Source organism: Ovis canadensis, chromosome 12, assembly GCF_042477335.2.
Source record: "Ovis canadensis isolate MfBH-ARS-UI-01 breed Bighorn chromosome 12, ARS-UI_OviCan_v2, whole genome shotgun sequence".
Taxonomy (NCBI): domain Eukaryota; kingdom Metazoa; phylum Chordata; class Mammalia; order Artiodactyla; family Bovidae; genus Ovis; species Ovis canadensis.
In genome coordinates this window covers 73,687,559-73,699,627 of record NC_091256.1, presented here as the reverse complement: position 1 = coordinate 73,699,627, position 12,069 = coordinate 73,687,559, and the positions used below count along the sequence as shown (strand labels likewise).

Genomic DNA, 12,069 nt, shown 5'->3' with positions numbered 1-12,069 from the left:
GCAGATGAGAGAGCAATGAGGCCTTGGAGCACTTCCTTACCTTCTAAGGCTGACGTTCCAGCATTTTTGTTTTCTTCAGCAAGCATGACTTCCTCTATATGGAAACAAATGGTTTAGTAAATTATCAGTAAATGCCAAATTATTTTGCGAAATGAAAATCCCTGAGGAACAGCTCTGGCTCCAGGGCAACGTGGAGAGAGAGTGGAGTTCAGAGCTGGTTGCAAGCACCAGTGTCAGAAAGACATCAAGGGTCACAGACGGAGCATCAGAGCATCAGAACAGAAAGGAAGGTCTTTGGTGAAGGGGGCACCGGGGGTGATGGGTAAAGATTCAGCTCTTGGTCTGAAACACCAAAGAATAAACAGCTATTTAGGAGAATAAACAGCTCTGAAAGCGAGAGTTGATCTTTTTAACTAAAATCCTCCTAAATTGATAAAAACAAAAAATTTCCATTTCTGTTTTCTTTTATCCAGTTTCCTTAAAGCTATCCTAGCAACAGGAGCTTCCTTAATTTTGCTTGTTTGCAGTAGCTGCCAGGTCATAACACCTCCCCCTCATTCAGAAGATGAGACCACGTTTATGGGGTCTAGCCTACTTCTTTCAGGAAGGGGCATAGGAAGATGCTCACTGCCCCTCAAAGAGAGGAGCAGCCTTGTGGCCTTGCTTCTTCTCCCCCCACCATGTCCATCCTGCCTTGTTGAGCACAGCCTGAGTTGAAGAGGCTTCAGCCCATCACGAAATTGTCCCTGTGACTTAATAAAATATAAATATTTGGTTTTTGTTCACCATTCAGGCACAGAGCTTCCAAAGCCCGTGGGATGTACTGTCTTTTGTATGCTAATAGGATGACTCACTGAGGGAGAGGCCTAGATAGTGTAAGGAGGGGGGACGGTCACTCAAAACGCCCCACCACATGATTAGAAGATTGTAGCTTTCAGTCTCATCCCCTTCCCACCTCTCAGGAGGGGAGAGGGGCTTGACACTATCAGTCACCAATGGCCGATGATCCAATCATTCCGGTCTGCATAAGGGAACCTCCATTTAAAACCCTACATGGGACTTCCCTGGTGGTACAGTGGTCAGGAATCTGCCTGCCAATGCAGGAGACACAGGTTCGATCCCCGGTCGGGGAAGATTCCACACGTCATGGAGTCACTAAAGCCCGTGTAACACAACTACTGAAGCCCAAGAGACTAGAGCCCACGCTCCACAGCAAGGGAAGCCCCTGCGGTGAGAAGCCCACACACCACCACGAGAGCAGCCCCCTACTCGCTGCAACTAGAAAAGGCCGAACACAGGAACAAAGACCCTGCACAATCAAACATAAATAAACGAATCATTTTTAAAAATCAACCAAAAAATACCCCTAGAGGAGGGGCCCAGCTTGCTGACAGGTTGGTGAGCCCATCAGGGTGCTAGGAGGGTGATGTGCGTGGATGTGCTTGTAGCCTCTGGGGTTCACCCATATCCCTACCCCCTATATCTTACCCTGTGTATCTCTTCAATTTGGCTGTTACTGACTTGCATTCTTCATAATAAACTGGTGATAGTTTTTTCCTGAGTTCTGTAAGTCATTCTAATGAATTAGCAAATCTGGAACCCTTTGAATTTGTCCTCAGCCAGGAAGAAGTATAGGTCACCTGGGGACCCTACTGTGGCTGGTGTGTGAAGGCGAGATAGGCACATGGGGTGGAGCCCTTCGCTTGTGGGGTCTGCACTCACTTTGGGTGGTGTTCAGTGTCAGAACTGAATTGAATGGCTGGATATCCCATGGGTAATAGAGAGGGAAAGAGCTGGTTGGCGTTGGGAGGGCATTATTTGGTTGCTGGCATTTGTAAAACCACCACTCAGTTCCCTGGACTCCCCTTGTGACTGCCCAGGAGCAGTCCTATACTCCACAGAGGTGTCATCATGGGTGAGACACTATTTTCTGCCAAGACTTATTAGAATATGCCTCACTAAAGAAGAGAAGCAAAAGGCAAAGGAGAAAGGGAAAGATATCCAATTGAATGCAGAGTTCCAGAGAATAGCAAGGAAAGATAAGGAAGCCTTCCTAAGCAAACAATGAGAAGAAATAGAGGATAACAATAGAATGGGAAAGACTAGAAATCTCTTCAAGACAACTGGAGATACCAAGGGAACATTTCTTGCAAAGATAGGCACAATAAGGACAAAAATTGCAAGGACCTAATAGAAGCAGAAGAGATTAAGAAGAGGTGGCAAGAATACACATAAAAGGTCTTAATGACCTGGATAACCACGATGGTATGGTCACTCATCTAGAGTCAAACATCCTAGAATGTGAAGTGCAGTGGAAGTGCAGGAAGCGTTACTATGAACAAAGCTAGTGGAGGTGATGGAATTCTGGCATGAGTTATTTCAAACCATAAAAGATGATGCTATTAAAATACTGTACTCAATATGCCAGCAAATTTGGAAAACTCATTAGCAGCCACAAGACTGGAAAAGATCAGCTTTCATTCCAATACCAAAGAAAGGGAATGTCAAAGAATGTTCAAACTACCATACAATTACACTCATTTCACATGTTAGCAAGGTAGTGCTCAAAATCATTCAAGCTAGGCTTTAGCAGTACTTGAACTGAGAACTTCCAGATGTACACACTGAATTTAGAAAAGGTAGAGGAACCAGAGATCACGTTGCCAACATTCATTGGATCACAGAAAAAGGAAGGGAATTCCAGAAAAACAGCTACCTCTGCTTCACTGAATACACTAAAACCTTTCACTGTGTGGATCACAATAAACTGTGGAAAATTTTTAAAGAGAAGGTAATACCAAACCACCTTACTGTCTCCTGAGAAACCTATAGGCAGGACAAAAAGCAACAGTTAAAACTGGACATGGAACAATGAACTGGTTCAAAATTGGGAAAGCAGTACATCAAAGCTGTGTACTGTCACCCTGCTTATTTAACTTATATGCAGAGCACATCATGTGAAATGCCAGGCTGGATAAAGCACAAGCTGAAATCAAGATTGCTAGTTCAGTTCAGTTCAGTCACTCAGTTGTGTCCAACTCTTTGCGACCCCATGAATAGCAGCACGCCAGGCCTCCCTGTCTATCACCAACTCCTGGAGTTCACTCAGACTCCCGTCCATCAAGTCAGTGATGCCATCCAGCCATCTCATCCTCTGTCATCCCCTTCTCCTCCTGCCCTCAATCCCTCCCAGCATCAGAGTCTTTTCCAATGAGTCAACTCTTCGCAAGAGGTGGCCAAAGTACTGGAGTTTCAGCTTCAGCATCATTCCCTCCAAAGAAAGATGGCTAGGAGAAATATCAATAACCTCAGATATGCAGATAACACCACTCTAATAGCAGAAAGCAAAGATAAACTAAAGAGCCTCTTGAAGAAGGTGAAAGAGGAGAGCAAAACAGCTGGCTTAAAACTCAACATTCAAAAAACTAAGATCACGGGAACTGGTCCCATCAGGATGAATAGATGGGGAAAAATTGGAAACAGTGACAGAATTTATTTTCTTGGGCTCCAAAAGGAAGGGAAGTGAAGATAGTGACTGCAGCCATGAAATTAAAAAACTCTTGTTCCTTGAAAGAAAAGCTGTGACAAACCTCAACAATGTATTAAAAAGCAGAGACATCATTTTGCCAACAAAGGTCCACATAGTTAAGGCCATGGTTTTTCCAGTAGTCATGTATGGATGTGAGAGTTGGACCATAATGAAGGCTGAGTGCAGAAGAATTGATGCTTTTGAACTGTGATACTGGAGAAGACTCAAGAGTCCTTTGGATTACAAGAAGACCAAACCAGTCAATCCTAAAGGAAATCAACCCTGAATATACCTTAGAAGGACTAATGCTGAAGCTCCAACACTTTGGCCACCTGATGCAAAGAACTGACTCATTGGAAAAGACCCTGATGCTCGGAAAGATGGAAGGCAGGAGAAAGGGGAGATGAGATGGTTGGATGGTATTACTGACTCAATGGACATGAATTTGAGCAAACTCCAGGAGATAATGGAGGACAGCAAAGCCTGGTGTGCTGCAGTCCATGGGGTCACAAAGAGTCGGGCACAACTTAGCGACTGAACAACAAGAACAACATCCCTCAAATGTATCAACAAAACAGACCTTCTGTCGCACATATAGTGGGATTCTGAGCCCTCTATTGAGAGTGGTGTGGATGAGTTTTGACCCCCACTTCTGTCTCAGCCATAAGCGAGGGGACCTGGAAGTGCCAGCAATCATTCCCTAAGATCCCAGCTGCTGGGGATAAGCCTGCAGCAGTACTATTAAGCAATGGTTTGATTTAAGCACTTCTAACAAGTACAAAGACAAGCATAAAAGGGTAAAGTTATTACCATAATTCCACCTGCATATAAAACTAAGAGTATGTAATGTATTTCCCAGGGAGGGGAACATGTTGAGGCTCGGAATGTACCACGCAGGATGGCCATTATAAAGTCATAACATTTAGTTTTCTTTTTTAAGTGCAGCCCTCTGGCAAAACTAAGCTAACAGGCTAAGTGTTATTGGTGGGATGCTCCTTGATGTGCACATAGAAGGTTTGAAGGTCACTGAAGGCACTGGCTTTTGGAGGCCATCCTTTTAAAATTAGGTACTTGTTAAATACCTCTTAGCCACATGAATGACCTCAGCCAGAGAGTCTTTTTCACTCTGCGCAGTGTCTGGGGCTTTGGGGTGGGCAGATTCAAGGACCCCTGAGGCAGGAGGAGGGTGGATGGTGCCGCTGAGTACCTCTGGGGAGCGCTCGAGGGCTCCTGATGGGCTGGCACCACCCCCTCCCCCAATGTCTTTTGCCAAGTTCCCTTTGGAACTTGCGAGTGTCTTTCCAGGGAAACGTAACCCATATGTCTCTGAATCACTCACGCTCCATTTGTAAAGGAAAGGGCCAGGAAGCACAATTTGACGTCGCAGTGCGTCTTTTTTTCTTAGAAGGAGAAGAGAGCAGGCTTTGCCAACTGGAAGAAAGTAGGAGCCTTGGAATTCTGCATTATTTTGAAAAGCAGAGCCGCAAAGAGCAACATCCTGAGCCCCCTGACCCTGAAGGGGGCCGTGGGAAGGGCGTGGAGGGTTCTCTTTGGAGTTTGCTGCCAGCCTGTGCACTAGGGTGGTCTGTCAGATGGCTTCCTTGCCCAGGAAGCCAGGGGCAGTTGGGAGCTTTAAGCTGCCAGGCTGGCCTGGAGGCAAATCTGTTGAGTTGCTGTTCCAAGAAGAGGGAGGGAAGATTCAAGTCCACGTCCACACAAGAGTCTCAGAGGAGCAAGGATGAGATGGGAGTACAATCACCACTCCACGGCTCTTGCTTCCAGAAGCAGCAAAGAAATGCAGATAGTCCCAGATGAGGAGTGGCTTTTACTTGGCTTTGGTTTGGCATGGCACTTTGCATCATACCTGCTCTCTCACCAGCTAGATGATCAAATGTCGACTCCTGAGCTGAGACAGCCTGCGTGTGTTGTGGTCAGAATAGGAGTCATAGCATCCATCATTCCAAAGCTTAGAGAAGAAGGGTCAGGCCACTAAGTACCCCATCCTATTCCAAATTCTTCCCCGAGAGATCTCTTTGTGTTCTGCTTTTCTACCAGGAGCAGAGCAAAGATGCTGACTGTCATGCTTTTGTTTTTTATTTAAAAAAATGTACTCTTTGTTCAGTAAGAAAATGAAGACATATAACACCAGTGCAATGCAACCTTTAAAATAACAAGGAAAACAAATGTATCCTCTTCACTGACAGATATGGGGTGATCGACGCCCCTCATAAACAGCAGAGCCACCGTCACTCTTGAGTTTGGAGGCTCTCTGTGGGTTCGTAAAATCAGGATAAACCTGGACCTTTCCTCAGGGCTGGGCAACAATTATTCCCGAGGCTGAGCCATGAGTGAGGAGCTGATGACAGCAAGGAAGAGGGAAAACCAATTCTCAGCACCATCTCTTAGCGGGCCTACTGCAGTAGTCTCACTATTGGTCTCCCTGCTCAGGCCCGGGTCTTCCTACCGTCTGTTCTCAACGCAGCAACCAGGTGCTTCTTTAAATCTTAAACAGAGCATGTCCCTTCTCTGCTCATGACCCCCCGTGGTTCTCACTTGACTCGCAGGAAAGCCCTGAACTTTCTTTACAAGGGCCAGTAAAGGTCCTACAGACTCTGCCGCCTGCTCCCACCATGAGAATGCCTTCATCCTAGCTCCCGCCCTCCCCTGCTCACACCTCAGGCAGTTCCTGGAGCCCTCTGGGTCTCCTCCCACATTAGAGCCAGGACACTGGGGTATGCTTCCTTCAGAGCTCCCTGTGGCTCATCCTCTCATCTCCTTCACATCTCTCCCCAAATAGGTCTACCCTGACTCTCCAGCTAAAACTACAACTCACCCTAAACCCCTAACCCTACCTTGATCTGTTTTGATTGTACTTGAAAGTGGACACTTTTGTCACTCAGTGGTATCCAACACTTGTGACCCCATGGACTGTATGTAGCTGCCAGGTTCCCCTATTCAGGGGATTTCCCAGTCAAGGATACTGGAGTGGGTAGCCATTTCCTTCTTCAGGGGATCTTCCCAGCTGAGGGACTGAACCCAGGTCTCCTGCATTGCTGGTGGATTCTTTACCATCTAAGCCACCAGGAAAGCACTTCGTTGTACTTATTACCCTATGAAAAATTACTCCTTATTTTGTTCATCACTGCCTTCCCAGCTATAGGGTAATTGAGCTCCACGAGAGTAGAGCTCTGGCTCACTGCTGTATCACAAATGCCTAGAACAGGACTTGGCACAAAGTACGCTCTCAATAAATATCTGTGGATGGAACGGACTATTGTTAGTAGTAACGGTAATAGTGTGAAATGGCATCAGCCCAGACTTAGCTCTTGCACTTGGTTATGTGAACTTTTACTCAGTTCACCTTGCTAAAATGTCTGCCTCCTGAAAGATGTTTGGTAGAGAACAGGGACAGATCCAAAGGGAGAAAATGGGACCAGTTGGGAACCCCCAAAGCCAATGAGTCATTTCCAGCTTCTCTCCGCTCTGGTCTAGACTGGCCCTTTGAGCAGAAGTACTGGGAATGGGTACTGGGTAGGTTCCGGATGTCTGTGCAGCCCATCACCAACCTCCTCCAGCCCCCAGGTCTTACCTGCTTTGTCTATCCAGGCGCGGTACCCGTTCAGCTCACGCTCGATCTGCTGCTGACGCCGCAGTTTCATGAAGGCTCTCCGGTTCTCCACTCTCTCTCTCTCTTTGGCAAATTCCCTGTGGACAAAGTGGGTAAGATTCACTAGGTTTGGGCAGTGCCATTGTCAAAAGAGAGAGTGAAGCAAGCAGGAGCGCAAGTGTTTGAGCAGGCACCGTGTAGACCCCATTCCCTTTGTCCCCGCCTGCAACTATGATCTTAAAATGTTGCACAGAAATGAACTTCATTCAGCCTCTTGCAGGAAGTCTTCTTGGATCAGTTTCATTTCAGTCAGCACTAAAACTTTCTGCTTGCTCTGTTTTTTTCTTTTCCCCCAATATAAATTATCTTCTTGAAATAAAATGCAATAAAGCTAGAAATCAATAACAAAAAGACAGCTAGAAAACACTCATATACTTGGAAATGAATGAATACACCATTAAGAAATCCATCAAAGAAAAAAATTTAATAGAAATTAGAAAATAACAATCATACATGTAAAACTTGTACTATGAGTATATCAGGTTCTTGGAAAGAAATTTATACTAGAATATTATTTTAAAAAGCTGAAATTAATAACATTTGTATTAATTTCCTTTTTTGTACTTATAAAGGTGAGGTTTTTCTTTCTTTAATTTTACTGGAGTATGGTTGCTTTACAATATTTTTGCTGTATAGCAAAGTGCCTGATCTCATCTGTTTGCTCTGTTTTGAAAGCTACTGACTTAGTAATGGGACGAGCTAGGTTCCAGAATGTTATATATTACGTGGCTCTGGCTACAACAGAAACTCAACCCTCCGAGGGGTCTAACTATCCTTTATGCTTTTAATAACAACAGTGACTACTGTCTATTGATTGATGATTATGTGCCAGCCCTATATGAAGTTTTTCATATCCATTAATTCGTTTGATCTTCACAATCACCCTATGATGTAAGCACTATTAAAACCCTATTTAACAGATAGGGAAACCAAGGCTTAGGGGAGGGCGGTCACTTGTCACTTACTGGGATCTGAACTCTACCCATCAAGCTGGTGGCCTGACCCACTGAGCGTGGTGCTTGGTATGCGCTGCCACCGAAGACCACGACACTGATGCCTTGAAGGGTTGAAATGCTATTTGAAGATGGCTGGTCAAGGTTGGATAAGAAAGGAAAGGACACAGGAAGGGCACACGGCTCCAGAAGAAAGTGGGAGGGTGGGGTGGGGTGGAGGGGAAAACAAGACAGGGGGATAAAACCAGCATGAGGGTCAGACGGAAGACACAGCCCCTAACAGGGCACAGAGCCACTGCGGCAAAAGACGATTAAAACAAAGCCACCCACTAAAGCCCCGTGGGAAAAGAAGAGAGGAGAGGAATGAGGACTCCCTGGCAGAGAGGAAGATGGTAAGATTCGACAAGTGAGCAAATGGGGATCAAGAAATATTCACTGGCTAGTAGGCCCCTCCGGATGCCACATTTGCACCAATGCCCTTCTTATCATCAAACACCCTTCCAGCCAGAACACCTCTTGCTAGCACAGTGCCTCCCAGCCAAGGCTCATGCATTCTCCTACTTCCCTGAAAGCTGTTCCACTTATTCTTGAGCTCTCCATCAACAAAGAGCAGTAACCGGAAGGTAACAGAGTCCAGCACCCACTGAGGGTCCTGCTATCTACTCCCTCATGTCCAGGGAGGAGGAGGGAACCAGGGGCTAAGGGACATGCCCCATCCCCAGTGCAGGAGAGGGAGGGGTGCCAATCTACCATGAGGCAGGGGGATATCTGGCCTCTCCTTCCAAAACAGAGGGGATTCCTTGGGCACAGGCACCTTACAGAGGTCACAATCAGGACAAGGCAAACTGGAAGAAATTCTCTTGGACTTGGTGTCAGGTTCAGTGGGTTCTACTAAGGGTGTCTTGGGGGAAGGAAGAGGTGACTAGGAACAGTAAGAGTCAGACTTCCCTGGTGGTTCAGATGGTAAAGCGTCTGCCTACAATGTAGGAGACCTGGGTTTGATCCCTGGGTCGGGAAGATCCCCTGGAGGAGGAAATGGCAACCCACTCCAGTACTCTTGCCTGGAATATCCCACGGATGGAGGAGAGTGGTACACTATAGCCCATGGGGTCGCAAAGAGTAGGACATGACTGAGAGACTTCACTTTCTTTTACACTTTCAGTGAGAGTCAGGGTAACAGAATTTAAGCCCTGGAGCACCTCTTTCTTCCACCTCATCTGGATTTCAGCAAGTAAGAAAGTAACAGAGAGCTATCTTGGTCCATGGTGTTACCATCTAGCAAAGTTCTTACCTTTGGTTCTTCGTCTTCCTATCCCAGTCATTGTTCTGTTGGTTCTATCTTCAAAATGGCACTTGGATCCACCCTCCCTTTCATTCTTACTGCCTTGGTCTAGGACCTCACCTTTTCCTGCCTGGACTACTGAAATAGCATGTACCTGGTCTCTTAGCCACCTGCCTCTTCTCGCTTCATTTCATCTATTTCACAGCAATTAGAATTATCTTTTTAAAATATGCACTGGATCTTACCATGTCCAAACCTAACATAAAACCCACACTGAGTGACGCTGGTGGAGCACTTTCTAATTTCCAAGTACCTTCATCCATTTCGTACATTTAATCTTTGCAACCAGAATGAGAAGGCAGCAAAACAGATATTTTCAGCCTCAACTTAAAAGTTAAACCACTCATTCAAGTTTAACTGAGAGATGGAGCCAGGTTTGGAACCCTAGGCCTCTCTGCTCTAAGAGCCCAGATTCCCCACATATCTGCCTAGCCCAGTGGCATATTTATAGGCAGCTTTCTACCTTTTCATACGTGTGTGCCTTCATTTTTCAACTATGCTCTAAGGGAATTCAGGAGGGTTTAGCAGGATGCAGTATTTTGAGCAAGACCTTGAAACAGGAGAATTTAAGCACATTATGGGGCTTTCCAGGTGCCTCAGTGGTAAAGAGTCTGCCTGCCAATGCAGGAGACATGGCTTCAGTCCCTGGGTCAGGAAGATCCCCTGGAGGAGGCAATGGCAACCCACTCCAGTATTCCTGCCTGGAGAATCCCATGGACCGAGGAGCCTGATGGGCTACAGTTCATGGGGTCACAAAGAGTCGGACACAACTGAGCACACACATACATAAGTGAGCTATGAGCAGAGAAACACGATAATCCTTCAGCATCTGCCTTATTACCAACATCTCCATTTTCCAGCTCAGAAAACTGAATCTAAGAGGTCATTTGAAAGGGCAAGTGTCCAAAGACACAGTGCAACTAAGAGGAACCATGACCCTCAGGTCCTATAAATTCCCTCTTCTATCTTCTCTTCCTTCACCTCTCCTCCACCAGCTGCTAAATACCTGACAGACCTTTCAAAGTCCTTCATGGTTATATCTGGACCTTTCTTTCAAACCTCACTTCCCATCAATCTGATCTACCTCATGCCTACCTGCAGCCCCACTCTAGCCAAGCTCCAGCCACAGCACACTTCCCACGGTTCCCGAAAGAGCAGTGAGGGATCTAAAGGTTTAATTATACTGGCCTAGAACCCAGACTTACCTGCCTGAGCCTGTTAAAATCCTTCAAGGCCAGGTTGAAACGTCACCTCTAATGTTTAGCTTGCCGTTCTCCCTTGCCCCAAGTCTTCTGACCTCTGCTATACCTTCTCTTTGTCTCTTCAAAGCTCGTCTTACAGCCAGACGTCTATGGCAGTGAGCTATACGTGTGACTGTCTCTCTCCCTCTCTGTGAGCTTTTTGTGGAAACATTCTGTCTTACTCAACTTTGCATCCTCCAGGACTAGACTAGGCCTGGTGCATGGTACTTACTTAATAGATTTTTTTAAAATTACAATATCTAGGCTGACTTGAAAACCATACTGATAGATCTGCCCTGAATTCCAAAGGCTTAAATGAAGGGAGGCAGCATCTCTGCATGGACCCAAGCAGAGCCAGGTGAACTAACAAGAACGGAGCAGTTGCCAGGTAACTCCTGGACACGGCCACCCCTATGTTTCTTTGTTTGGCTCCACTGAAATCTCCGTAGCATTAGTCTAGGCAGTGTGCAGCGTGTCACCTCTACCCAATCCCCAGAATGACCACGTGGCTTCATTTCCGGTAGGAGAGGCAAGTCATCCCGGCCTCATCTCTCTTTATCTTTGGAAGTTTCCTGGCTCCAGTCTCACCAGCTGGTTTCCCTGCTCTCCTCTGCCACTGCAGGCCCCCGTTTCCTCCCACCCTCCCACCTGGCATCCTACAGGCCCAGAGCCCAACAAATCTGGCTTGGACTTTTTAAGAAGCCTCTTGGCTAAAAGAAACAAAGTGTGCACCAACAGGGAAACTTTCTAAGCAGCTTTCTGCACGTCAGTGGAGGGGAAGAAGGGCTGTGTTTGGAGGCCTTCTGTATTATGTTGATCAATCGGCTTGTTTTGTGTTTCAGTTAGGAGCCCAGGGCACAAAGTATGGCACCATATCGTTCATGACACTTCCCACCTCTCCCTTGCTGTCACAGTGTTTGTGCCAAGGCTTCTCTCTCTGACAGGTCTGAGGGTTCCATGAGGCCAAGTAGAGTCGGAGTCACACCACATTCCAACAAGGACCTGGGAAGTTTAACCCACAGCCAAATATTATAGCAGATACTACATATTACAAAAATAAAGTATTAAGGACAGCTAATGTTCATAAGCCACATTTGTAAAAGTCTCATTTTCTAAATCACTTTCATGTAAATGATTTCACGTAGATTTGCGGAAACCCTGGGAGAATCAGAAATGTTACTCGCTCAAAATGACCAAGTTAGCAGGAGACAGAGCCGGAATTCAAATGAGTATCTTTTGATTCCAGATCAAGTGCTGTCTCTACAAGGCCTGAGCGGTCTTTCCTGTGTCTAGCAGTCACATTTAAAACCCACAAAAGGGATTTATTCTTCAGCCAG

At 46.1% G+C, this 12,069-nt stretch overlaps 1 protein-coding gene across 1 annotated transcript in view; it reads right to left on the bottom strand.

The window, feature by feature from the left end:
• LOC138415852 (voltage-dependent R-type calcium channel subunit alpha-1E) overlaps positions 1–12,069 on the bottom strand; it is a 305,764-nt gene that overhangs the window by 87,368 nt on the left and 206,327 nt on the right. The window contains exons 7-8 of the mRNA XM_069544395.1: positions 7,119–7,234; positions 41–94 (exon numbers count right to left, since the gene is read on the bottom strand). Of these exons, the coding sequence (XP_069400496.1) occupies positions 41–94; positions 7,119–7,234 (170 nt within the window). The remainder of the gene's footprint in view (positions 1–40; positions 95–7,118; positions 7,235–12,069) is intronic.